At 42.9% G+C, this 26,828-nt stretch overlaps 2 protein-coding genes across 2 annotated transcripts in view; both read right to left on the bottom strand.

Annotated features, from left to right (window-relative positions):
* mtnr1bb (melatonin receptor 1Bb) overlaps positions 1–7,869 on the bottom strand; it is a 34,891-nt gene extending 27,022 nt beyond the window's left edge. Inside the window, exon 1 of the mRNA XM_085798449.1 lies at positions 6,924–7,869. Coding sequence (XP_085654575.1) covers positions 6,924–7,131 — 208 coding nt within the window. The 5' untranslated portion in view covers positions 7,132–7,869. The remainder of the gene's footprint in view (positions 1–6,923) is intronic.
* A 12,311-nt stretch (positions 7,870–20,180) lies between these two features.
* The window catches only part of fat3b (FAT atypical cadherin 3b), a 78,784-nt gene continuing 72,136 nt past the window's right edge, over positions 20,181–26,828 (bottom strand). Inside the window, exons 49-52 of the mRNA XM_085798453.1 lie at positions 25,878–25,976; positions 25,086–25,145; positions 24,775–24,813; positions 20,181–21,181 (exon numbers count right to left, since the gene is read on the bottom strand). Coding sequence (XP_085654579.1) covers positions 20,418–21,181; positions 24,775–24,813; positions 25,086–25,145; positions 25,878–25,976 — 962 coding nt within the window. The 3' untranslated portion in view covers positions 20,181–20,417. The remainder of the gene's footprint in view (positions 21,182–24,774; positions 24,814–25,085; positions 25,146–25,877; positions 25,977–26,828) is intronic.

Consider the following 26,828-nt stretch of genomic DNA (forward strand, 5'->3'; position numbering starts at 1 on the left):
AAATAAATGGATTAATTCAAATCAAACTAGCAACAGAGCCCCTGTGTCTAATCTCTTCCCCTTTTCTTTTTGAGCTACAGCTTAACACTCTTCTATTTCCATTCCGTCTGCTCTGTGATCTCTCCCTCTCTCTGCCTCCTTTTCTCCGTCTCCTCTGTTACGCACATAAAAAGGTTCCAATACGGTCGTTTGGGCGGACGGTATGAGCCTGCCATGCATGAGAAAGCTGAGAGAGCTCCTCAGGATTAAAAAAGTCTGATTGATCTGACAACCTGTTCAGCTGGCTGATCTCCTGTTTTGATTTTAATGAATTAAAATCAAACATCCAAGTGCCCCCATGGCAAGAAAAAAAAAAGAGGGAGAAAAACACCTTGGTCAAGAGCATAAATTATAGTAGAAACCAGAAAGAGCCAAACATCTGAGGATGCCTACTGGGTCATAGTGGAAGTAAAGGGGAAAAAGAATGTTTTCAAAGCGGGGAGCAGAATATTTAAATCCATTCTAAACATATAAGAGCTGAATCAGGGTTAGTGGGGTTTTACCTCACTAAAACGATAGGTTAGGTCTACGCAAATGAGACGGAAGGACTGCAGAGTGAAAACTTTTGCACACCAAGGACACAGCGTCCCCTATCTGATTAGATTTTTGCTTAGACGTTATCTTTGAAACCCCTGATCAAAATAGTCATACATACATTCTGTCACTGGGTGGAATTATAGTAAAAATAAATTACTCTGGTTTTTTTCCTGCGACCCCAGGAATCTCCTCGAAGACCTCTTGAACCACTGGTGTAGACAATGAGTAAATGCACAACTTTTAAATGTGAACTCTGGGTTACAAATTTGCTTTATATGATGAATTTAAATGCAGCTTCCAACTATGAATTATTTGTTGTACCCTGTGTTTCACACCTTGTTTTGATGTGTTTTTCCCCCAGTATATTTGATGTCGTTTTGATATTTTTAAGATCTTTTTTTTTTTCTGAACATGAACTTGCTAAGCTGAATGCCTGAAACAGCTTCAACTCTCCAACACTGTCTCCCTTTTTTCACATTTCTTCAGTCACAAATGCAGACACCCTGCCAAACATCTGAGGCCAAACCACAACCACTATTTACTTTGTAAACTCAAAACCCATTTGTAACAACAGTCTTGATCTTAAATGAATAAAAATCAGGCTTTTTCAGCTCCCACAAACTAAATTATCATCTTAAGTGCCTGTGCTTTCAAGAGTAGCTCCTCAGCACTGTAATTAAAGCAGATTAGGTACGCGCATGCATGCTCGCTTGGTCTCTTTCTGCTGTATTAATATTTTAATCACTCCTTCATGTTTCAACAATGCGACAACAGCTAACTAAACTAAAGCAGTGGTGCTAATAGCAGCAGCAGCAGATGTCACAGAGGACCATGGGGGGAAACAGAAAGCTCCGGGGAGAGGCTGTGTTTGAGTGTTTCAGCACCACGGACAGAGTCACAGACAGGAGGCCTCTCTCTCTCTGATGCTGCCACTCAATTCACATACTCCACACCCAAACAGGCTGGTCTGAGTGCATGAGTGTATTCACACTAACAAATAACACACAAAGAGAAGGGGAGGGACCAGCAGCAAATTTAAAAACATGTCGTTGACATTGACAGCAGCATGATTTCCATGTCACATGACACACAGGAGCATAACACATGCGTCGTTGCCGTCATTATTTCCAGTGTCCCACAATTGCAGTGTTTAATTTGACCTTATCACAGAACCCTGCTATGTACTGCAGTACACCAGTGATTTCCTAAGTGTCTGTTCTGAGACACAGCCTAAGTTTGGACTCATGACCTTGAGAGTTTGAACTTGAAATTCAACTTGTCCAAACACTGCGGCAAAGCAGCTCCAAAATGCCACAGGCTACAAATCTGGTAAAGTGAACACTACCCCACATAAAGGGAAAAAATGAATATTCAACACAATTTCCATCCACAATTAAATTATTCACAAATTAACACCATTGAAATGCAGTATCATCTGACTATGACTGGTCTTAGTTCTCCATCGTGTAGCTCTGGTCCTGAAAACAGACCCTGTATCAAAATCTAATATTCAAATCTTGATGTTTATAAACTTTTAATCTACGATTAAAATGCTTTATTTTTTTTCTGAATGTCAAATAAGTAACGTACGAAGAAAACTCGGGTCAAACTAGTATCATAAACCTAATATAATGTAATTCACCATAAATGTAAATTTGCACTGAGATGCTCAAATATTTGATGTATTTGCTCGTACAGTGACTTAATTAATTATTAAAATGGTTAACAATCAAACAATCAACTAATCACTTAGAGTACTGTTTGGTTTCTGGTTGCCTGTGGGAATCATAAAACTGCAGTTTTATAGCGGGGGGTCAACAGGAGCCTTATACAGTACCAAATATTTGCCCTGGGGGCCCCGGAGGAGGTTAAGCCGGCCATGCACCGGGGAACAGGAGAATACAGTCTGCTCAATATGCAGCTGGAGCAGCAGCATTCTTGCTGACATTCCAGCTCAGCCGGGATCTAGTGACAAGAGTACACTCCAACACAACTGCACAACTGTTCTGTCAGAAAATATGTCAACTCAAAGCTTCACCAACAGGCTCCTCTTTTCACCAACAGTGTTAAGCTTTTTTGGAGATTTCAACTGGATTGACTGTGAAGTGCAGTCAACAGTTATCGCCGCTCTAACGTACACCAACCGCACTGCCTCTGTTTAAGTATACAGCAGGTACTCAGAGTTCAATCTTTCTTAGTAAAATATGGAGATATATGTGCCTATAAGGACCTACAAATACACACAGGCAACACTGCTGTACAACAACAGCGTTATGAACACAAGCTAATTTAGCATTAACAAAGTTTATCTTTAAAAGGGAATTATACAGAAGACTATAGAGACATTGGAGGAAATTACTGGATGGCTTCCTCAGATAAAGCAGCTCTCACCTTGGACTGACCACAGACATCAGCCAGGTCTCACCTGGACGACGTGTCCTTACAGCTCCATAAACATTAAAGCAAAGTACTTATTTTCTACACAGTTACTTTCTCCCATCAAAATGACTAAACTTTAATGTAGTGTCACAATAAGAGCTATAGGACAAAGAGGAACAACCTTCCACTGTCTGCCAAAGTTTCTCCGCCATCGCAGTCAAGACACTCGTCTGCCTCGCAGATATACAAGTCAGACTGGAGGGTTCTTGATGAAATGGTACTAGGTGTGGACTATGAATCGAAGCAGTACTTTGGCTGTGATTGATGACGCGTCCCTGGTTTCGCAAGAACACGAGGCACAGACAAGGACGTAGACTGAGCAAAAGGCTTCAGTTGGAGTGTTTCAGGACCACGGAGAGAGACAGGTAACGAGACCGACTCTCAGCGTTTCAGCACCATGAACGGAGGCACGGACTGGACTGCATTTTTAACTCCACCGAGGAATACTTTAAGCATTATTTTTGTAGAGGAAGAGAGCTTTAGAGAAAAGTAGCTGGAGAGGGAATGAGACAGAGGTGGTGGTGGTGGTGGTGGGGGGGGGGGGGTATATGATGTAAATAAAGTCTCTTTGAAGAGAGTCTCTGTAATGTGTGATCCTGTCTAACTCTCTTTGAGGTTTGCAACACCTAAGCTCCTTCAAAGACAAATCTCAGGGGACAAAAACCTCTGCCCCACACAACTGTACAAGGCACTTTTCCTATACTCATACACATGTTCATACAAGGAAGCACAATACCACGGTTCTATGTGTAAACTCAGCGTAAACTGCATTTTCCTGAATGTGAGCTGTGTGTTTTTGTTCTTTTGTGCAGGCTTACTACATCAAAGCTTTTCTCTTTAAAAGACAAATTCCGGGTTGGTGTTTAGCTCAGTTGGTAGAGCAGCCGCCCCATGCATTGAGGCTACAGTCCTCACTGCAGGTGGCCCTGGTTCGAATCCCGTATTGAGCGGCCCTTTCCTGCATGTCATTCCCCCCCATTTCTTGTCTCTCTCTCGACTGTGCTTTTTTTGTGAAAAAGCCCAAAAATATACAGAAAAAAAAAGACAAATTCCACCTGACATTTGGCTCTAATGGCTCGTGGATGTGCGCGCACGTGCGTGCTCCGTCTATAATTCTAACGCAGCTTGATTACACACCAGCATGCAGAGTTATGATGTCTGTGAATGACAAATGCACTGGTGCCAATTTCATAATACGCCTGTACCATCATGAGCAGTATGTGCACGCCTATATCACCTCGGGTAGGTGAGAATGAATAAGCAGCTTTAGTCATCACTCATAAAGCTATCACCTGATGAAATACTGTGGTCCAACAGTTTACTGTGTTCCCTCCACCACAGCAGGGACCTAATGTAAAGCTGTAGTGGCTGAGCATATGCCAAAGCCCCAGTCCCCCCCCCCACCCCTCACGCCCCCTCTGCTCCTGCCATGGCTGTTTATATACACTGTTGTTAAATGTCAGGTGTTTTCCCGCGGAAAAACTATTGAGTGGGTTGTTTCAGTCTACAACAGCCGTTCTGCAAGTTTATGACTGTGGGTTCGGCGTGGCTTCTGAACTGCTGAGTGGGCTGTTTGAGAGAGATCAGCTTTAAGGCAGAAATGCACCATGTTAGTGGCACTATATGTTTTCACAGCCCTCCTTCTAGAGACATGTAGGTTATTGTCAACTGAAAATAAGTATCATAAATATAAATATATAAAGAAATGACAGCCCATAACAGCCAAGAATAGCTTGAAGATAAATTATGGGGAGATTTTTTTTTTAAATCAAGCTGTAAAATTGAATTTTTATTTTATTGCTGGGCTCATAGTCTGTCTCCATAGGGCAAACTCATTACACAGAGGAAATGTCACGCAGAGATTGACAGGTGTACTTGGTATTTGTCCTGTGCTGAAAAAAAAAAGAAATAAAAATCAACACGATCACCCCTTTCTCTCGCATCATCCATGCCACAAGCGCTTCCTCTTAAAAGCACAAGAGACTCTTGAATCAAGGCTCTGCAAAAACATAAGCGTGTTCTGCCAAAGGGTAAACGTGATCACAGTGCAGAGTATGATCTCTTCCACTATGATGATTTCAACAGAATAGTGTTGTGTTGCGTTATGACACAGTTGTTTGGTTCTCACTGGAGCCTGGTGGATGTATGGATTGACTGAGTCCACCAAAGACTACATAATGCCTTATACTGGAACAGGTCAGATAAAATACTTAGGGAGTGTAAAGTCCCCCGTTTGATTACATTAAATCATCTGAATGCAGCTATCTTAACTGTGGCTGTGCTTATAGGTTTGTAGGTTACTTTGACGGAATCACACTTGACACATTGCTCTTAACTTACAAATTCATTTCCTGCCTCTTAACGTAGTGAATTCCACTTTGTACCCACCTTAATAGATACATAACCTCGGTTCAAGGCGATTCAGAGCTATGAATAAGCTCAGCCTTACCTAAACTTCAGTTTAAAAAAAAACTAAACAATCCATGCTGGAGTGCAGGGAGTCTTTCTCTGAAGACAGCCTGCAAACACTCCAGTGATCACTGTGTCCATCTGGCTGGAGGAATATGTTCACTTAGAAGAAGAGAAAAAGTATTCCCCATGAGAACAAATACAAGCGGAGGTCCATAATGTGCTTAAATGAGAGGCTGTAGTTTTTTTGGTTAGCCCTCAGGGCGCCTTACCCAGCTAATAATAAGGAAGAGAAATTTCTGGTTGCATCCTACTGGCTGAAAAATAGTTGCTGATTTACAGAAAATGCAAATAAATGCATATTTCCTTCCCTAATTGTTGCCTGATAAGGCACAAAATAGCCCGTCAGCACAGTGTGGCAGATTTTACTGCATTAGATCTCCATCTTGACAAGGTTCAAGCCTTTTAATTTTAAGCAAGTTTTTCTTTTCTTTCCAATCACTTATTTGCTCTTGTTGAATTATGTGTGTAATGCTTCTCACCGAACAAAATGAGTGTCAGTAATGAAGAGGGAGCAAATTAGATGGTAAACAAATAACATGTAAAAATACACAGCAGGATTCAGTGAAATCCTTGAAAGGCTCATTTTCAAAAGAGTAGAATTACAACCCCCAGTGTATACTTTTCACCTGAAGCAAGGCTTCAGTGAACGAGTGCCTCATGCTTTATGATCTGGCTTTATTCTCCACTAGCTGCAGGTGGCCTCCTGGGTAATTTCACACATTCACATCAGAATAGGTTCATCAACACCGCCACAGTCAGCTTTTTAAAAGGACTCACCTGTGCTTATTAAAGAGGTCTTGCACAGCAAGTACCTTTGAACTGTACCAGAGAGTAGTGCAGCAGTGAGGGGAGTGGGGCGCGCCGAGCTGTTATGGTGCCTTTAATAGAGCCAGGTATCAATCAAGCTGTTGCCATGGAGGAATGCACTATCAGTTAACTGGAAATACACAGGTTAATGCAGGTTAAATCCCTGCACCAGCCATCAGCCATGTGCCCTGTCAAGATATAAACCTGGAGTGTTCTGGGTTAACACTGTCAACTATACAGCCTTTGTGTTTAGGTTGCGCTCGGCTGACAGAAGTAGGTTGACACCCTAATCCAAAGGTAGAACCACATAATGTGGTGTGAGTTCAGCTGGATGTCTATTTTATTTTAAAGCCACATAAAATGCAGAGAGGTACTTTGGATTAGTTTGTGCCAGTGGTTCACTAACGGGGCGATGTCAGTGTGTGGAGGGTAAAACAAACTGGATTGAGCCAGAGAGCAGATTTCACACACCACAGCCAACATCTATAGTAACACGTTTATAGTAATGAGGTGTAGAGTATATAGGCAAAACCTGTCCCTCAGAATGAACCGTTATTATTGGATGTGATGTGATGTGAGGTTAACCGTCCTTTAAAGACACATCTTAGTACAGAGGTGAAAGCTCCTACCCGAGTTCCTCAGTTTGCGGTTCCTGAACACCGAGATGATCACCAGCAGATTCCCCAGCACATCCACCACCGTGGTGAAGATCAGCACGCTGGCCAGGATAGCTATGACCCAGGCGGGGCGGGCGCTCCCCTCCGAGGCCAGTGTGCGCTCCAGCTGCCCCAGCCGTGGCTCTGTCCGGTTCTTCAGGAGTGTGAATGTGTCCGGCATCACTGGCCCACAGCCCGACGCTGCTTTCCGAGTCCCAACTGAGCTTTTTATGTCCCGCAGGTACCGCCGGTACCGGTGTGTCCTAAATGAAACATGGAGCGCACCTGGTGCCTCCCCGAGTTCCACAAGAGCGCACGTCAAGTCCGCTACTTCCAGCCGATGTTAATGACTGGACACAACGAGGCGATCACGTGTGACCTCGGCTATGTAAACTTACACGGACTCTTGCTTCTCTTTCTTTATCTTCGCACAAAACTCATCCGTCCATGTGCCACCTAAAGCTCGGACCCTCGGCGGTGCCACGCCTCCTCCCTGGCGAGGGAATGTCAATTATTTGTCCTTTGGAGAATATTTCGCAAAAGAAGATTGAGACCATCTATATTTTAAGTCTCCATCCTCTTCAAGTGTCCCTGGCTGGCTGGTTGGCATCTCTAACTCCTATCAGTCCGCATGCGCCCACGCTGGAGAGAGGGGAAGAAGAAAAAAGAAAAACAGAAGGCTATTCCTTTTAAAAAAAATATCAAACCACTGCACCGTCTCGCTGCCTCTGTCTGGTAGAGTTTGCTATTCTCTGAAAAAAAAAAAAAAAAACTGAGATGCCCTTGCTTTGCGCCGAACTACGACGCAGCCGCCGCTGTGCGTGGCGAGGCGGCACTGTGGTAAATTTCAGAGAGAAGCCCTCAGTCAGGCACACAGCAGGATGTGGAGAAATCCACAGAGTGCAAGGACGGAGGCAGACACGCTTCTCACAATCAACATTTATACCTCAGACCCCCCACCCCCCACCCCCTCCCTTCCCCTCCCCTCCCCTCCTCTCCTCTCCTTTATTACTTACTGTCTTTGGCTTTCTCATCTCCCACTACCATACCATACCGAGGTGTGCGTGCAAAAAATATTTCCCTCGTTTTCCCCCCTGCCTATTCCCAGCGTGACTTCCCAGAATCTGCCTTTGATCTCTGCACAATGCTCGGAGGTGCTTGAAGTGTACACACAGTGGTGGGTCGGCACGGGAAGTCCAATCAGCTCACTGTGACTTATGTGGAGCATTTATCACAGATGAGCGGGAGGACATTTTTTAAAGCACAATAACAAAACATTTTATTTGTTTGTTTTGGGTTTTTTTTGGTCTTTGAAGTTAGTGGTTTATTGGGTTTATTGTAACCTTTGGTTAATGCATTAAGCATTAACCTTTAAAGCAGGCAGGCACACACACACACACACACACACACACTGGGATGTAAATTATCATAAAACAGCTGGGGCTATGTTTTGGGAGTCCCGCGAATTAAGTGCAAACACCATATACTATTGATTGAACCAATATCCTTCAGCTCTGTGTGTGTGTGTGTGTGTGTGTGTGTGTGTGTGTGTGTGTGTGTGTGTGTGTGTGTGTGTGTGTGCCTGCCACCACCAGGGTGCCATTTTTGGACTCTGGACTATGATTCACTTTGTGCACAGTGCAGCCAGAGCAAGTGGAGGTGGCAGTCTAAATCCCATTCATCCCTCACCGTGGGTAACTGGTGGCAACGGTGCAGTCGAAAAACTCGCCCATCAGATCCAGTGGATTCATTATGTCATCGATAGTGTCAGTGCCAGTGGTGACACATTGAGGCCAGCGCCATTCACTTGTTTAACTCCTCACTGCTGGGCGTATGGCTGCAGCGGATGCCCTCCAGCAGCAGCAGCAGCAGCAGCAGCGGCAGCAGCGGCAGCAGGAACAGATTAGAGCAGCCCAGCGTCAGCCTCAAAGCAGGGTGATATGTTCCACAGGCCTGATGTGATGACCAAGAGACGGACAGTTGTGGCTATGAGGTCACACACGCACACACACACACACACACACACACACACACACACACACAACACTGCACATGGAGACAAACTCAATAGCACTGACAGGGATTGAGTGAATGCATATATCACACATCACAAGACACCCAATGACAGTGACAGCGCAAAACACAAAACATAAATCTGCTAATTGAAGACTGCAAAGCTTTGATAACACAGTGCTGACTGTGGTGAATATGCTTCACAGAGTTTATAGCATAGTGATTACTGTGTGTGCCCGCTCTGAGAGAGGAACCTTCAACAATCACTCATTTATGGCAGTAAAGCACATTGTTGTGGGAATATATATATATATATATATATATATACACACACACTATATATATATATATATATATAATATATATATATATATATATTTTTTTAAAGCAGGAAAGTGGATGGAGGACAGCCCCAGGACAGCTGGGTATCAACGCTGTCTGTCCTCCACAAGAGCCAGTAACGTAGCCTCTCTCCATATGGCCACGTTGTTTGTGCTGTACCTTACAGGACTACATGGTTTTATTAATATTGATGACACAGTCTCTGCTGGCGAACTCTCTCGGAGTCATCGTTCCACAGAGGATTTTTTTTTATTGAAATTACCAGATGGTCTCAACCAAAAAAACAACAACAATGTCTGGAGAATAAGGTGTAAAAGAAAACAAAGGAAAACTAGCTTGGCACTGCTGTTAAAGAGTTGTGTATTTATTTATTGAGAGTGTTTTTAGAAGTTATGTAACATGTATAACCTTATTTGTATTGCGGTCATGACAGTAAGACGTCTTCTCGTTTCACATTACCCCTTACTGTGAAGACAAACCGGTTCTGAGGAGCAGGATGCTGCAATCTTGAGGAGCACTCAGTGCGGATACTCACGCAATATCACTGTAGCTCATTATAATGAAAAACTAAAACCCTTGTGGATGTTAAAATGCGTTGATTGAAGGTTTGTGGATGTGTGAGGAAAATCTGATCGCCATCTTATCAATAATTTACTGCACATTTGATGAAATAAAAGAAGCTGCTGTTGTTTTCTGTAACACTTTGAAGAACTTTCATGATGTAAAGTGTGATATTTAACAACACTAACAGCTCTACGGAGGGCTTTCTGAATGGCAATGTTTGTCTGTCAGTTGGTCCAATATAAAAAAAGAAAAACTACAGAAATTCATGGTCCCCAGAGGATCAACCACGCTATCTGATCTCTCCTGAGGTCAATGTTCTCACTTGTTCCCTGACATTTGTAAGTGATGGATTCACAATAACATTTCTAAAAGGCCCCAAGAGCTCAAAGCTTAAACAAAACAACAGTTTAACAAAAGTTCAGAAAATGTCTTCATCAATTTGACAACATATGCCCTGAAAAACCCACAAGACAGAAGTGTTTCTGGGGAAACAAAAAAAGTGACAGACCCCAGTAAAGACTAAGGCTTAGGTAACAGTACATTAACACTAATAATGTATGAATCATGTCATATTGACTTAATAATAATAAATATATTTTTAAACACCACTGACAGGTATCTGTCTTCACAAAGTCAAGAAGCATTGGAAAAAATAAAACTCCAGCACTCCAGCTGGGTCTGTCACTTCTGATGTGGTGTGAGTTTTGCAGCACATGTGTTGTCAAATTGATGAAAACCCTTTCTGAATTTATTTATTTATATATTTGCATGTGTTAAGTTGCAGTGAGGTCTGAGGGCCACCGTTCACTTCCCATGAGACATTTGTGGTCGTCAGAGGATGACTCCCTCGCCCCTAATCCTAATGACTGACATTAATCAGTTGTAAACGCCGCTGTGCCAGAGGACATCCGGTGGCTGTGGATATTTACTCTTATTGAAGAGAGTCAACATGAAATCCGCAGGTCATGATGTTCACCACCATTATTATTGCAATGGATCTCAGCAATAAGGAGGTAATTATGTTCTAATTGTCTGATCATCTTTATTAACATTTATTACTTGTAAATAACAACTTTGTTCATCCAATAAGCCGGACCACCACACGGCCCATTAGACCACCCACCTTCCGAGAAAGAGCTGCTTCCTGCAGCATCCTGACTCAGATGTCTTCATTAACTATTTACCAACATTAAATTTAATCAGCGGATGTAAAATTACTTTTAGAGAACTTCCCAACATCCTTCATGAACTTTTGCCACTGGCCCATGAAAAATTGAAAAAAACAAACATACAGTAATCCTTTATTGACAATAATCACCAAATGCAGGAAGAATGGTTTGGTTTGTGAGAATGCTGGGAACACATAAGCCCTCTGTAATAAACAGCTGAATTAGGGGCATACTGCGGCTGATTGGCTGGTTGGTTGGTTGGTTGGCGGTTGGTGGTGTTGTGCTAAAAGATTGTTTGAAATCACATTCACTGTATGATAATTGCTTTATCTATCAACTCATGACATTCTGTGGAGAGAAACTCATGAATATTGTATGAAACCCGGTGGAAGTCGGACCAGATGCCAGCGCCATGTTTAAAGAGATTTTGGTCTAATCTGGATTTGGAATTTCTGTCAATAGATGATTATCGTTTTATAGCTACACATCAAATACAGACGGAGACTTAGAGGGCAGAGGTAAAAGCTATTAATCCCTGCAGTGAGATCATTTTTTTAGTTTAAAATGTTAGCGGTAGGAAACAGTGCCTTCAGGTGCAGCGGGGAGAATTTCTTTCCTTCAGAGCTCTATGGTCTCCAGCTGAGCTTCTGGGTGTGTTTGTCACACAAGTCTCATATGTTATGATAGTTTTTACATTTGATAGACTGTAAAGGTTACAAGCGCACACATTTCACGCTTACGCAGTTCAACAAGGACCTAATAAAAACCTCACAGTTGAAGCAACTTCAGCAAATCTGGATGCTTATTCTGCTAGTGAGCATAACCCCCCTTCGATGATCAAAGCACAATATAGAGCAGACCTTCCCTTTTTTTTTTTCTTTTAACCAAAATCAGATCTCAGCAATCTCAAGGGTGACAACATACCAATTCCTCAGAGCTAAAGCTGATAACAAGCTGAGCTTCTGAGGCCCCATGACGCAGCCCAGATCTCACCGCCGCATTTTGATCCATCATCCTGTCTCACCTCTGTTTAAGGCAACATTTCTTTACAAGATCAAGAACAAACCGCGGGAGCGTTGTAATGAAAGTCCGACAGCGTAACACTGAAGGCCCCTGTCAAATCAGCATATTAGAGCTGGAGTCGAGGCTTAATGGAGGGTAAAATTAACACACAGTGGCCACGAGAAAACATCTTAACATCCGCAGGAAATGTAATGCGGTTTGAGACAATTACAGCATTTTAATGCCACATTAATGTGACGAAATCCGATCACACTCTTGCACTTTCACGTTGGAAGGAAAATCCAATAAAGGCACATGAAGTATGAGGCTAACTTGCCTGTCTCACACGTAGCAGTTTTGCAGACATATGCCAGAGGATTGCCTGAGTAATAATCTGTTAAAACAGCAGAGGGAGGAGGAAGACGAGGAGGAGGAGGAGGAGGAGGAGGAGGGTGGTGGTGGTGATGGGATAGGGCTGGGACTCAGCTCTGTCACACATGGCTGAGGGCAGCTTTCTGATGTGAATTCATATCGTCATACGTGGACTTGACCCCTTCCCCATTCAACCCCCCACCCACCCACCCACCCCCTCCTTTTTATTTTTTTTTTAGCAGCGTAGGCACATAGTGTCTGATTATACTAAAGTGTTCCTGAATAATACATGTGATCAAATTACTTTAGACACTGGCTGCATTTGTAACCAACCAGGGTCATGTAAGTGTTTATGTGCATGTATGGCATGTGTGTGTCTTTGTGTTTGTGTGTGTGCATGCACGCGTGTGTCCGTGTCATCAGAGGCAGATGTTAGGCGCATAGATTAGGTCTGGCTGGGTGTGTAATCCTGGTGTTACTGAGAACAGCGTGGATTTATAATCACCCACACAGCCACCCCTCAATAAGCAGGAACTGGGGAATGGTAATCTCTCCGCCCGTTCCCACTTCTCCACTCATCTCTCGCCCTTTCTTACATGGTCTATCTTTCACTCCCCTCCTCCTTTATGTAACATCCTTTCATCCCTCTGTCCATCCCTTCACGTCCCTGCTGTGTCCTGCCAGATCTGGAGGAACGGCATTGTGGCGAGAGAGAGAGAGAAAAAAAAATGGAGCACGGGAGACGACTGAGGGAGGGTGAGAGAGAGTGTGAGGGGGGAAAATAAATAAAAAATGGAGGGTGAGAGGGTAGAAAAAGGTTTTAAGTGGCTTAGCTTACTCTATGGTGTAAATGCCAGATGGTCCAATGAAAATCCAGCAGAGCTAAAGGGACTGGCAGGTCCTCATCAGTTTCCTCTGATGCATGATGAATAAACACAACACTCACTTTGGTTATTGCTCTCTCTCTCTCTCTCTCTCTCTCTCTCTCTCTCTCTCTCTCTCTCTCTCTGTGTGTCTGTCTGTCTGTCTCTGTTCCCTCACACAACCTCACACTTTGCCTTTGGTTTGACCCTGTCTCCGTCATGAGGACAGACAGCATGCTTGGAATACCTTAAACAAGCAGGACGGTCATCAAACGGGAGAGTGCCAGAAAGAGTATGTAAGTTATTGGGACATGTTACATAATCCTTGTCAGAATAAGTTAATAAGCTGTGAATCTGGATGAATAAATTGCTTGTAGTCCCCCGCCCCCCCTCCCCCTGTCTCCCCTCCTCTCCCTCTGACCAGACAGCAGGATGTTTCCTACCTGTGGTTCGTGTTTACATTTGTGCTGTTGCTGCTCTCTCTCTCTCTTTCTCTCTCCTCTGTGTGTGTGTGTGTGTGTGTGTGTGTGTGTGTACCGCTGGCTGGAGGCTGAAGTAATGTTATGTAAGGATGCATGTCCTGTGGGTAATGACTCCTCTCCCTCTGTCTCCCTCTGAAGCCCCCCAGATGAAGGCAGGATTGCCACGGAAATAAAAAGACAACAGAAATGATTGTCTCGCACGTCGCCTGCACCTCTCGCAGACCTCTGGCTGTTATCACTTGAGACATCGTTAGCATATGATGCCAATTGATAAAAGTCTCATTTTCTGGCTGGCCTTGTCGTGACAGGAAGGGGAGAGCTCAGGAAACATGAATTCAGGTGTTATGATCACATTGCCGAGCAGAACAAGCTGATTATTTTTAGGCTGTAAAGTCAGTAATAGAAATTTTAGAATGTCTCCTGCAGTGACAAGTTTCATCAAGGTTTATGTGTATTTTACACAGTAATGCATGATTTTTCCCCCCCTCTCCCTGGGCTGAGGAGAAATAGAGATTCATCTCCCTCGAGTTCTGCCGTGTACCTGTTTGAGTCTTTTGTGGTTCATGGTTCCTGGAGGGGGGAGAGAGAACAGAACTGGAACGAGCCAGCCTGACATTTGACTATGAGCTATTTCCATCTCTTGCACTGACACAAACTGGCATGCACTAAAACATATATGAAGAGTTCCCCTCAAAAAATGATATCCGAAAAAAAAGCAACATTTACTCTGACAAAGTGACTTCTGTCAGGAAAAAGACAGCGATGGCTGCAGCTGGTGTCTGTCCTAAAATGTGCACTTTGCAAATAGTCATGTTAAATGATGTAACAACAGATTCTTGAAATGTTTATGAATAATTTTACAGTCCTTTTTTCTTCCCTCCTCCTCCCAAACCCTAAGACAGTCATGCATGTCTGCCACCGCTGAGTCCTGGCTTGTCTCAGTGCATACATGCACAATACTTAACATGCTATATTTTTAGGAGTGGGCGAGTTCTTGTTCCTGTGTCAAACAACTCTGCTCTCCTCCCCTGTGTAGCGATGCATCAAAGAATCATGCATTTTGGAGGCATACAGCACACGCACGCACACACACACATGCACACACACACACACACACACACACACACACACACACACACACACACACACACACACACACACTTTCTTGTCCCTTAATTGGCCAAAATGTGCTGTATGTGACAGAGAAAATGAAACAAACACAATCAGGGGAACGTCTGGTTACCATGGGAATGCTTTCTGGCAGACAGTCAGCCTGGTGGTGTTTATATGCGCAGGGTTGGATGATAACAAGGACAAAGTTTGTGTTAACTCCACAGGCGAGGTGGGGGCAGGGGAGGAGGGAGGAGGGAGGAGGGAGGAGGGGTAATCAAAAACCACAAAGGTTCCTCTGTGTGTCTCCTTGTTAGTTAGAGACAGAGCGAGCGTGCGGCGGAGCTGTGGAGCACGCTGGCCACTGTCGCCTGCCTCTAACCTTTTGTCACCAATCAAGAATTAATGACTGGTCACCTTTGGAGGACGTAGATAAAGTGATTAGGAAATGTCACCTTACTTGCCTGCAGCCAGTTCCTGTAACACTGAGTAATTAATATTGCTTTAATTTGGATTATATGCAGACGTGCATGTTGTCTTAGTCAAATACTGAGGCATGGAATGGTTTCCATTTGCCTTTTTCTTTTTTTTTATTGGTGTGTGAAGACAAGGTTCCTGCTCAGACGGCAAGAGTATTATCTAATCACAGATAACGTGCTCTTACAGATGCACAGTCTGCATAATGTGATCACAGCACTGGGTCAGCAGGGGAATACAATCAAACTAGCAGGAACAAAGAGTACCACACAATAAGCCGGATGCGTCTATTCCAGACAGCCAAGAAATCAGCTCCATAGGTAAACAAAAAAGGCATTATGAGAAGATTAGGCTGAAATCTGTTCACCTTGTTGACGGCTAAATGCAATCGGAGCCACCATCACAACACCCCCTTTTCAAATAATCTGAAAGGTTTTCAAAATAAAAATTCATTCTTTGACTGATCTCACTGTTTATGCTCTTCACTTTCCAGAAGACAGCCCTACGCCTTCGTGTCTTCCTGGGACATCAGTGACTTTAAGCTCTGCTAAATGAATCTGCCAGATTCCAGTCGGGACGGAAAGAAAAACACATAAGCAGCGTGACAAGACTGGCTTGATAGGATTAAAAATTTTATGGGGATTATTTATCTCATGTAGTCTGAGTTGAGATAAAGCTCACCTGCTGCAGCGTACCAGGTACATAGTCACCCTTAAGACAAATGCAATTTTTCTTTCCAGTAAAGTGTGAATTCGCTCAACCAGGGCATTTTCTTCCAAGTGCTACTAATGTGCCACTCAAAAAATCCACAATGGTGCATAAACGATGTGCTCCATCATGTCAGCCACCTGGAATAACTTAAATCTGGTGAGGTGAGGTGCAGCAACAGTGTTGTTGGGTTGGCTTGAAAAAAGATTTCTGCCTGTGGAAGCTGCTGTTCTGTGATGAGTTTTTTTTCTCACAGCGTTCCTGTGGGTTTCCTGTCGGCTGCTCCGACTTGCAGGACAGGTGAACTGGAAACTGTGAAGTGCCCACAGGTGTGAATGTGTTTTTCTGTGTGTTAGTCTGACCTGTCCGCTGATGTTTCCTCTGCCTGTGGCCCCCATGCTGCAAGCCGGGTCACACTTCACTTACACACCCTGGACAGGAGCAGATAAAGAGGACGGCAGGACGGATGGACACCATGCTGTTGGACATGGATACATTAGCTGACACTAAACCTGATCATGACAAGTGTATGTTGTACAGTTTTTTGTATTATCCCACATGGTGCCTCGCATTCTTCTTTTTTTTTCACTGACATAACATAAGCTGTTCAAGATGTAAAATAGCTTTCAATGGCAGTTTTTGTTACAATTATAAGAAATCTATTTGAATCAACGCTGTAACCTTCACTTGCTCTCTGTCTCGAGTGCTCTCAGTCTTTCTAAATCGACAGAGTTACATTTTCATTAAGATACAGCCCTGGTTAAAAGTTTCATCACTTTTTTTCCCCTCCAGTTTTTATTGATATTCAAGCAGATCACATCTGGCGAATAACCTTAAATCAGGCATTGGCAACATATTCCACAAAGGTGCCGATGTGGCTGCAGGTTTTTGTGGAAGATGACTGAGACCAGTTGATTAAATGAGTCAGGTCTGGTGTGCTGCTGCGTGGTTGGAAAGAAAACCTGCAGCCACACCGGCCCTTTGTGGAATAGGTTGTTCATGTCTGCCTTAAATGGTACAAAGGGAAGTGGTAAAAACTGCCTTTAAAAAAAAAAGTTTAGTTGTCATCAAACAACTGAAAAATCATGTGAATTTAATAGAAATGGAAGCAGATGGAGCATTGAAAGTTGTTGCAAACAAATCCTGCAGCTTACACCCAACTTTTGTCCATGTGTTGGAACAAAAGCCTTGGTGCATTACAATAACTGCACTGCAGGAAGTAGTTCTGTGTATTGTGTTCAGAAAGGTGATGAAAAAGGCGAGTAACAAAGGAAGGCAGACTGGTTGGTCAGGGGCTTTGTCCTACAGCAAAGATAATGAGCCAAAAAACATTAGAAGGAAAGAACCAGACCGTGGCTTCACATGATGGAAGAGCAGCACAGTCTCCAGACTTAAACCCCGTGGAGCTGTCGGACTTTAGGTGAAAGCAAAGCAGCCTGTGAGCGTGGAAGCTCCTGCAACACTAACACCTGATTTAGTAACACTTTACAACAGCGACACACTATTAAACAGTGGTTGAACATTACTGAGTACTTGATTCATCACTTAGAAAGTATTCCTCTTGCACTGATATAAATTAATATGTGATTTATGAGCATTGTTCTACAGTAAAATGTTTAACTAAATGGTTGCCCATAAAGTTGGGAAAAAAAAGATTTTTTCATGAAATGATTGTGACAGTGTGATTAACTCTCGATAGATAAAGTGTATATCTTCTCAAAACTTTACTGATCAATCTCCTCCAAACATATCACTGTGAAAATTAAACCACAATTAACCTTTATAATAGGAATAAAAAGAGGAATGTGTCTGAAAACTAAATTATTCCAACCCAATGGGCATCTGTGTAGTAATAATACCCTTTGTTTGATGACTGTATTGTCACACTTTTTAAATGATTGACTCAATATTTATAAATCAAGTATTAAATTACAAATAAGTTATTTAGGAGATGTCAGTGGTTCATAACATAATTTAAAGTGTGAGTAAATGATTAACATACTATTCAGATGAACGTTTATGCTGCACTTAGTGGTTAGTGAGTGTGTAGATTAATAGATGTTTTATAAAGTACTAAACTAATACGTAGTTACAACCTGAATAAATCATGAATTGCGAATCTATTAACACTCATAATACAGTCAAAACATATTATATAAGAGTTTAGTACTGTAACTGAGTGCAGACTGAATGAAATACATACTGCTTTGTATCAATAATGATTCATAAATGATGAATTCAGTATTTAGTAATGCTTAACTAATGCTTAACATTGTGTTATTATAAACAGTTTCTTCTGGTTGCTATTAATGCTACAGGTGTGCTCCTTGTCTCCAATGTTGTTCTATGCTTGAACATCAGAAACACTGAAACATTGAATCTTGTAATTTTTTAAACAATAGCTGGAAAACTTCTGACTGATGTGTTCATGTACTGTAGTTGCTCATGATGCAGATGATTTACACCAGTTGTTGCTGCCAAATCCAGTTTGTTTACAACCTTGAGTAATTTGGTAATTGTTTTCTGTACACCACAGGCAGAGTTGTTTTTTTTTTTTTTTTTACCTCTTTCAAAAACACAAGTAGTCATGTGAACACAGACATATGGTGAGTGTGAGATGAAGGGAGGTCAGTGCAGCTGCTTCCATTGCTACCTGTAATCCTGACAGCAGACATGTGCTCTGGCTTGTTCCCATTGCACAAATGTCTAAACCAGCCTTTCTAAACATGTTAATCCTTAAATACTCCTAGTTACCTACCACCTGTTTGTTTTGCCTGTGTTTCAAAGTTGTTTAACATGGAATTTAATTCCATTTACATTCCCTTTGTTGCCTGTGAACTGGGAACGCCGGCCGGCATTTACATTCTGTTATCGGGGAGGCAGCCGTGTGTGCATGTCTTGGGTGAGTGACTCTGTACTTCACGGTCGCAGTTCCACATAATTCTTTAAGCATTTCTGCACATAAAGTCTGGAAATTCATATTGCATGTTAATACTGAGCACAGAGTGGTTTTAATTCCATCCCAAGTTCCAGCGTTGCTAATATATACAAGTTACATAAAGCACAGTGAGAGCAATGTGAGAATCTGTACTGTATTGATACTGTGTTGATAAGTGAATCTGCAGATGTTCACACACTCTCCCGTTCATCAATGTGTGAGGAAGTTAAAATGAGAGGACAGAGCTGAGCAGCATGAGTGAAACAAACCAAAAGAAATACACATAACATTATCAAAAAGTGCTGTATTTATTCATACTTACATGAGTCACATCCCTGACTCCTATATTCATGAAGAGGCTCAGACGAAACCAAACACATGAATAGTGTAATTATGAAATAAATAATGACAGAATAATTGAATGATTATATAAAGACCCCAATGCTATCAACTCTTGCTTTATACAATCTCAGACGCCTTTGTCAGTGATTTGGATGAACAGTATTACATGGATGAGCAACCGATAATGATGCTATGTGTGTGTGACGAAACAGGGAGACGTATGAAATGGATGAGAACACTGCCATAAAACAAACACACACACACACACACACACACACACAGGCACACACACAATCATGTTGGTTGCTTAACCATGTAATACTTAATGCATTTATTATTTTTCATTGATACATGCTCGGGGTGGTTTCTGCAGAGGACCGTTCGCCCACATCACCGACAAAAGCCTCGGAGATGTTATTAAGATTATCAGGAGTTGATACCAAGGGGTCTTCTTTTAATCATTTGATTATTCTATAATTATTTATTTCATAATGAGACTTCATTTGTTTGGTTGGCCTGTGAGCCTCTTCATAAATACAAATGATCTATATGTGTGTGTGTGTGTGTGTGTGTGTAGGGCCTTTGCTTTGTTGTGCGATCCAACACAACGGGGTACGAAGCGCGTGATAACATACTGTAATGTACACAGCGGCGGTGTTGTCTAAACACACAGACAAACTGGCTCCTTTCATATTTGGTGTTAATAAATGCTGTGCTCCAGTGGTTCTATAAATAATGAATGTAATGGCACCAATTCACAGCCGATCTCTCCGCTAACTCGCACACAGCACAGGTGAAGGCGCCTGGAGAACGCATACATTTCCTCTTTTTTTTTTTTTCTTTTTCCCCCCTCCAGCTTATAAAATGAGCCAGGGGATTGGTGGTGGATTAGTGTTTGCTTACAGCAGGATAATAATGCGGGATAATAAAAGTATATATTGTAATATTCTTCTTTAATTATTTGTAGGTGGTAGATCAACGGTGTGGTATTATAAATGTCAAGTATAATCAGAGAGAGCCGCTGCCACTCTTCAGCATATAAAGGAATATTAAATCTATTTGTTTTAAACAGTCTTGTTGTGCGCTCATTTAAATCCTTCCCAGCCCGTTGTGGGCTCAGACCCGGTGGAGGCTCGGTTTATTCGCGTGGCCCTCCGGGCTCTGAGCGACACCAGGTTCAGTAGTCTCTCCAGCTCGTCCCCGGAACCGGCCAGACCGCCGGAGCTGAGCCCGCCTCGATCCTCCTGCGACTCGGTCCACTCCCCTGTCTGTAAGTCCCAGGCCCTGAGAGGGGGCAGGAGCTGAGCCGGGTGCAGGTTGAGGCCCGGGGGGCTGGACGGGTATCCTTCGTAGGCTCGTCGGGTCGGGGGTAGAGTGTCATAAAGGCTCTCGGCGTCTTCGCTCCGCTCCGGGTCGTGGCCGCACTCTCTGTACTCCTCGTAAACGGGCGAGGAGCTTTCTTCGCAGCCGTCGCGGCCGTGCAGCTGCTGCTGGAGGTCCCTGTGGTCCTGGCGCGTCCCCACGTCTCTGCCCCTGCTGCCCGCGTTCTGTCCGTCCCCTTCCTGCCTCCTCTTCTCCTCCCTGGCCAGGATGCGTCTCCTCTCCCACTCGCCCGACTGATTCCTCTCCCACTGGAAGGTCCTCCTCACGCTCTCTCGCCCCCGCTCTCGGCCCCTGTCGCTGCTGAAGCCCATCACTCTGTAGTCCAGCTGGAGAGAGCGAGTGCTGCCCCCTCGTCTGATGTTCTGCTGGGGGTCGCTGAGGTCGAAATGAGATCCCACCTCTGGTGGACGGAGACGCGACGGTGACAACCAGCTTGAAGTCTGGCTGGAAGACTCCCAGCGGTATGCTGAACAGAGAAGGGCAGAGACAGACGGAATAAATCTTTTGAAACAGTTTGGAGACGTTCCAGTGACAGATAGTTTACTTTTAATGGAACAACACGTTGAGAGAGAGAGATGAGAAAGAGATCTGAGTTAACATACTGTGTGAGCAGCCTGAGGCTTTATTTCCTGGACAAACTAGCGCTGCCAAAACACTGGAAGAACGTAGCTCTCGCTCCAGTGTGTGTTTGTGTGTGTGATGCTACAAACAGCCGCTGTGGATTGCCCAGTGTGAGCGAGAATGAGATTATCTATCTAACAGGATCAGCCGGCTGAAGGTGCCATATCAATAAATCACTTCTCCTCTAAAACAAGAGTATCATTGCAATCTTATCTGCGGGATGTAAGCGAGGTGACAGCGGTGACTGCGCTGCAGTGCATCAGTTACTGGAGGGACTGATCTGAAGATGTTCACAATTACTCACACCGTCCTAGCTCTGCTTTGGCGGGGCAGCAGCGAACTGCAGGTGTAAAAACCACAAAACATGAGCTGCCAGGATCTGGAATTTACTGCCACCTAATAAACAAACTCATTTAGTTAAAAGAATAAGAATAATAATAAAAAACATCAGGCTGCTGTGGTTACAGTAATGAAAAGCTTGTGTATATTCTCCGGCTTGTTGTGCTTGTTTCTATTTTTCTCCTCTTTAGTTTTTTTGGGGGGAGGGAAGCTCACGGGCGGCTTTGTTTCTCACTGTGTGTATTTTGTGGAATTCTGTGTGTTTGTGTGTGCTCCATTTCTCATTTACTATTTATTAATGTGCAAATAAAGTCAGTCAACAGATTTCCTGTTTTTTTTTTTTTTGAGTTCTGAGTTCATGCTGTTTAATAGACTGACATAGAGCTCCCCACTAATCCACTACTTCCTACAAACTACAGCATGCAGGTTGCATAATTCATGGTTAGGTTAATGAGCTGTGAGAGAAAAAAATATCATATTGATGAAGTGAGAGGAGCCAGAGGGGTCACCTTCTGTGTGGGATGGAGAGTACACTTCATTAGCGGCGCGAGGCTCCTGGTATATAATGCATGACACATGTGTTGACAGGGATGCCTAATAGAGTGGCGTGCCGACACACCGCAAAACATGTGGGAGTCACTTGCTGCATGCCATGCTGCTATTTCTGGTTCTATTTTCAAATGAAAAGTCAAGGGGGGGGAAGGATGGAGGGAGGTGGAGGGAGGTGGCGGTTCAGGGTTGGGAGGGGTTGGTTAGAATATAATGTTCTTACAATCCACAATGTATTCTTTGATGAACTCTACACAAATCTCATCTTTGCTCTGCAGGTGGCGACTTGCTGTCAGTGAAGTGGAAAACAAAACAAATATCTCATGGGACAGGAAGCCTTTGATGATGAAATGCTCTTCTCATAGAAAACAAGTGAAGGCAGGGAGACACGGTGAATCAGGACATGGAAGAAAACACACTCGATAACGGAGAGGGAGAGCGAGGCTGGCGCCGAGCCATTTAGCGCATCGCCGCTACGTGTAAACAGACAAAACCACACACAAACAAAACTCTCGTAAGACATAATTTACACACACACACACACACACACACAGGCACATGGACAGTGTAGCGGTACACACACAGTGGTGTGTTGGAATCTCAATTCCCGCATGTGAAATGGAGAATGAACATCTTAGATCCCATTTCCCTCACGTTTTCAAATGCGGTTGTTGGTTTGTTATGTACGGCCGCTGTCGTTGTGTGACTTTTCCTGACTAGCACACAAACATATGAGAGTAAAAATAAAATATATAAACTAAATCTGTCTGGGAGTTATATGACCACAAACACACTAAATCCAAGAGGTTATTTGGAGTGAGCTGCTGGACAACAGTCATTTCATTCTCTGTGTGTGAAATGAAGCCTCCTGTGCTCCAGCAGGCTGGCACTGACAGAGCCATAAACACAGCCCGGCTCTGACTGAGTAATGAAATGCTCTGCAGACCCAAGTAAATTACATGCAATTGACAACAAAAGGGCTCAGTAGCCGTCAGCCACTTAACATCGGTTTTAAGGTTGTGCCACAAAAACACTGGGCTTTTACAGGAGAGAGGAGCTCCATCATGGATGACCCTGATATTTGTTTAAGCAAAAATTTACCATACGTTCGTTAGGATTGGAAAGTCGGCGTTAAGGCTGTAGTAGACGATGCCCCATTTACTGTGAGAAAGAAAGAAGTGTTTGAAGCTGCCTTCCTCTGCTATTCTGTGCGGATGTGAGACTTGGCTCAAAGTGCCCCGAAAATCCTCCGAGACCCCGCTGCAAGGCCGGGGAGTGAGCTCTGCTGCGCTCAGACTGAGACCACTGCACCCGACTTGACCAAGCTATTACATGTCAGCATAATTCAAATGATCTGAATTAACTATTTATGCACATTAGTCATCTGTGTATGCTGCATACTTAACGAGTCAGTTGAAACAATTGAATATTCATACAAGTTTTAATTTGATTTAAGAAAAAAAATAAAGCACTTTTATACTGAAAATGTGATACAAATAGGTTTGATTGCATTTTATAGAAATCTTTTCAAGCCTCTTTTGGTTTCAAGATTAAACATAAATAATAATTCAAACTGATTAATTTTAGATCTTAGAGCTTTTGCTGGCTAGGGAAGCAAAACAACTTCTCTTTTGAGCGGGAGCCTATTTCGTAATTAATGCTATTAATCTTTAAGCACAAGATGTAGTTACACTCTAATTCAGAGTTTATATCAAACACACTGAAATAACAGGTGTAACCGAATTACAAATAGTTCACAACCCTCTCGCTCCAAACACTGGAGGTCCTGATTTGGAAGTATCACGCCAGTAAGGTCACAATATCGATATAATATTTATGAATGTTCCATGAGAGATTGTGAAAACTTTTTTTGAATAATTCAAATATATTAGAATATATTCTCTAATATTTTATTTATTAGAAATTCTGGATATTAACACTTATTTTTAAAGTTACAAACACATAAAGACGACTCACAGTGGTGGAGAGGAGTTTGCAAAGTTGGATGACTGCTTTAAGTTTCACTGTGGCCTGTCATTAAATGACTGAGAGAAGAGCTTGACTGACAGTGGCAGATATCTAGTACGTCTAACAGAGAGAGAGGCATTCTTGATGTGAATCACCTGGCATTTGGTTATGAATGAATGTTTTATCGCGCTCACACCTGTGCAACTGTTTTAAAAATGACTGTTACTAAGCAGCAGTCCACACACAGTTCTTCTATCTTAACAGATGAAAAGTAACAACGAGAAACCTGCGGCCTAAATGTTTTGTTCTTTGCTTTTTTCCTTTTTAGATTCAAATTGGCACCATCTGTCAGAAAGCAGCCACAGAAGGAAGTCAGGAAACAGAGTCATACATTCTAAGTCTGGGTAGCAAAAAAAACAAACAGAAGTGATAATCTATGCTGTACGGAGTGTGATAAAGGTATTCAGAGACAATAATGTAAAGAACACAAAAGGTCGGCTTTTGGGGATCGCAGCTCGAAGAATAAGCCAAAGGGATGGCAAGTTAATAAGATGTTTTTCAGTTGCTTTGCATCTCACTCACCAGGGCTGTTCCGCTGCTGCTCTTTGTCCATGTTTGACACTACAAAGGGAGAGAGAAAGCAAAAGTCAGCCAGAGAGACAAATAACGCAGAAACCAAAGGGGATAAATTGAAACACAGAGAGATCCAGTGTCAGGGGCTGACAAAAATATTGGAAATCTAAGCAGGATGTTTTATTGTGAATAAGAAAAGGGACTGAACAGCAGAGGCTCATCTGCATCTGCACATTATATCTTAGTGAACAGATACTTTGGCATTGGAGGACACAGACACAAAAGAGACAGAGGAGTGAAGAGGAGATGTTCTTTCATACCTTCACTCTCGATATTATCAACGGCATCGTTGACTAGACGTATGACTGTCACAATGGAGGCTGGGCGAAAGAAGGTGAGAAGAGGAGAAACAATGTCAGTGCATTTATGAATAGGATAAGGTTTCATGTGCTGGGTGGAACTGAGATGAGCTGGAGAATGTGTGTGTGTTCATGAGGTAAGTGTGTGTGCGCACGTGTAGTCAACTTGTTAGTCATGACAACACGTTGTTGTGCATGTGGTATATGTGTAAGTGTATGTGTGTGTGTGTGTGTGTGTGTATGTGTGTGTGTGTGTGTGTGTGTGTCCTATAAGGGTGTGGGAGAGGCATGAGGATTTTTTTTCTTTGGCAGCTACACTAATTAGACAGGAAACAAAGCATCTAGTGAGTTCTCTCACTGAAAAACACACACACCCACACATGCACACACACATGATCATTAGAGAAGATCAATGGTATCGAGTTGCCTGGGAAAAAAGACACCCTATAGAATCCAAGAAAAGAGTTGAAACAGATTTTTTTCCCACTGACGGCCTGTGCATTAACCTTTAATACATCTGATGCATACGAGAGGACTGCTCCGACATTTAACCGGATTTTAACTGCATCAGTGGTTTGCCGCCTCTTTTGTTTATGACTATGAAAATACAAAGCAAACTATTTTTTTTCCCTCTTCTCAGATTGTTGTTTATTTTTTGATGCGTAATGTGGTAAAAGTCCATGTAAAGGAGTGAAGTGTTGCAGAAGAAAGATGCAGAGTTTAAGGAGAGCGAAGTGAGTCGGAGCGTCTTACCATTGTCATCAAAGGACTCGGAAGTGAAGGAACTGAGGGAGTGCTCCTCAGATGTGGAGTCTGAGAGACAGGCCACCTCATCCACCAGCTCTGACATGTCTGATGTACGGACACACACAGGCAATACAGGTCACATACATCAATACATTCCACTCAAAATTAAAAGCAAATACAAAAAATCATTCAGCAAAAACAGATTCTAAATTGTAGGACTGTAGGATATTTCAATTAAGTGGTTTGGCTGGATGGATGGATGGATGGATGGATGGATGGATGGATGGATGGATGGATGGATGGATGGATGGATGGATGGATGGATGGTTTCACCCTCTCCCTTGTACATGTTGGGGTGCCCCAAGGTTCTATTCTCGGACCGATCCTTTTGTCCATATATACGCCCCCTTTCTATGAGTTTTTGCGTGGCCATGGCCTATACTATCATTTCTATGCTGACAATACAATGATATGTATCAGAGTAAAGCCTGAAAACCTCACTAGCTTGTCCACCAAGACTGATGTTATCAATTTTAAAACGTCTCCCTCTGACTTTTAAAGCAGTTCATGGCCTAACCTCAGATTGAATCTCTGAGTAACTGCCCCATTTAACAAAGTGTACTCTAAGGTCTAAAGACAGGGATTTATTTGTGTAGTGTTTATTCTGTTATTTTGCTTTTTGCTTTGCACATTGTAATCTCTGATGTTAATAAATGTGAGTTATGTGAGACAGATTCTATGTTCAAACTTCATCGCAGCCTGGCTGTCTACTATGGGATGAAGACTAGTTTGCTGTACCTTATGATATGTGGACAACTTATTTGTTGTTTTTTTTCATATTGCTTGGTCACTGTCATTTTATTTATATTCAATTGTACTGTTAGTGGCTCTATACTTGTAAAGATACCTGCTATTTTGACAAATTTTCCCTGTTTCTTGGACAAACTGTTGTTCACC

Source organism: Trachurus japonicus, chromosome 14, assembly GCF_045865225.1.
Source record: "Trachurus japonicus isolate A0001 chromosome 14, Traja_1.0".
In the NCBI taxonomy this organism is placed as follows: Eukaryota; Metazoa; Chordata; class Actinopteri; order Carangiformes; family Carangidae; genus Trachurus; species Trachurus japonicus.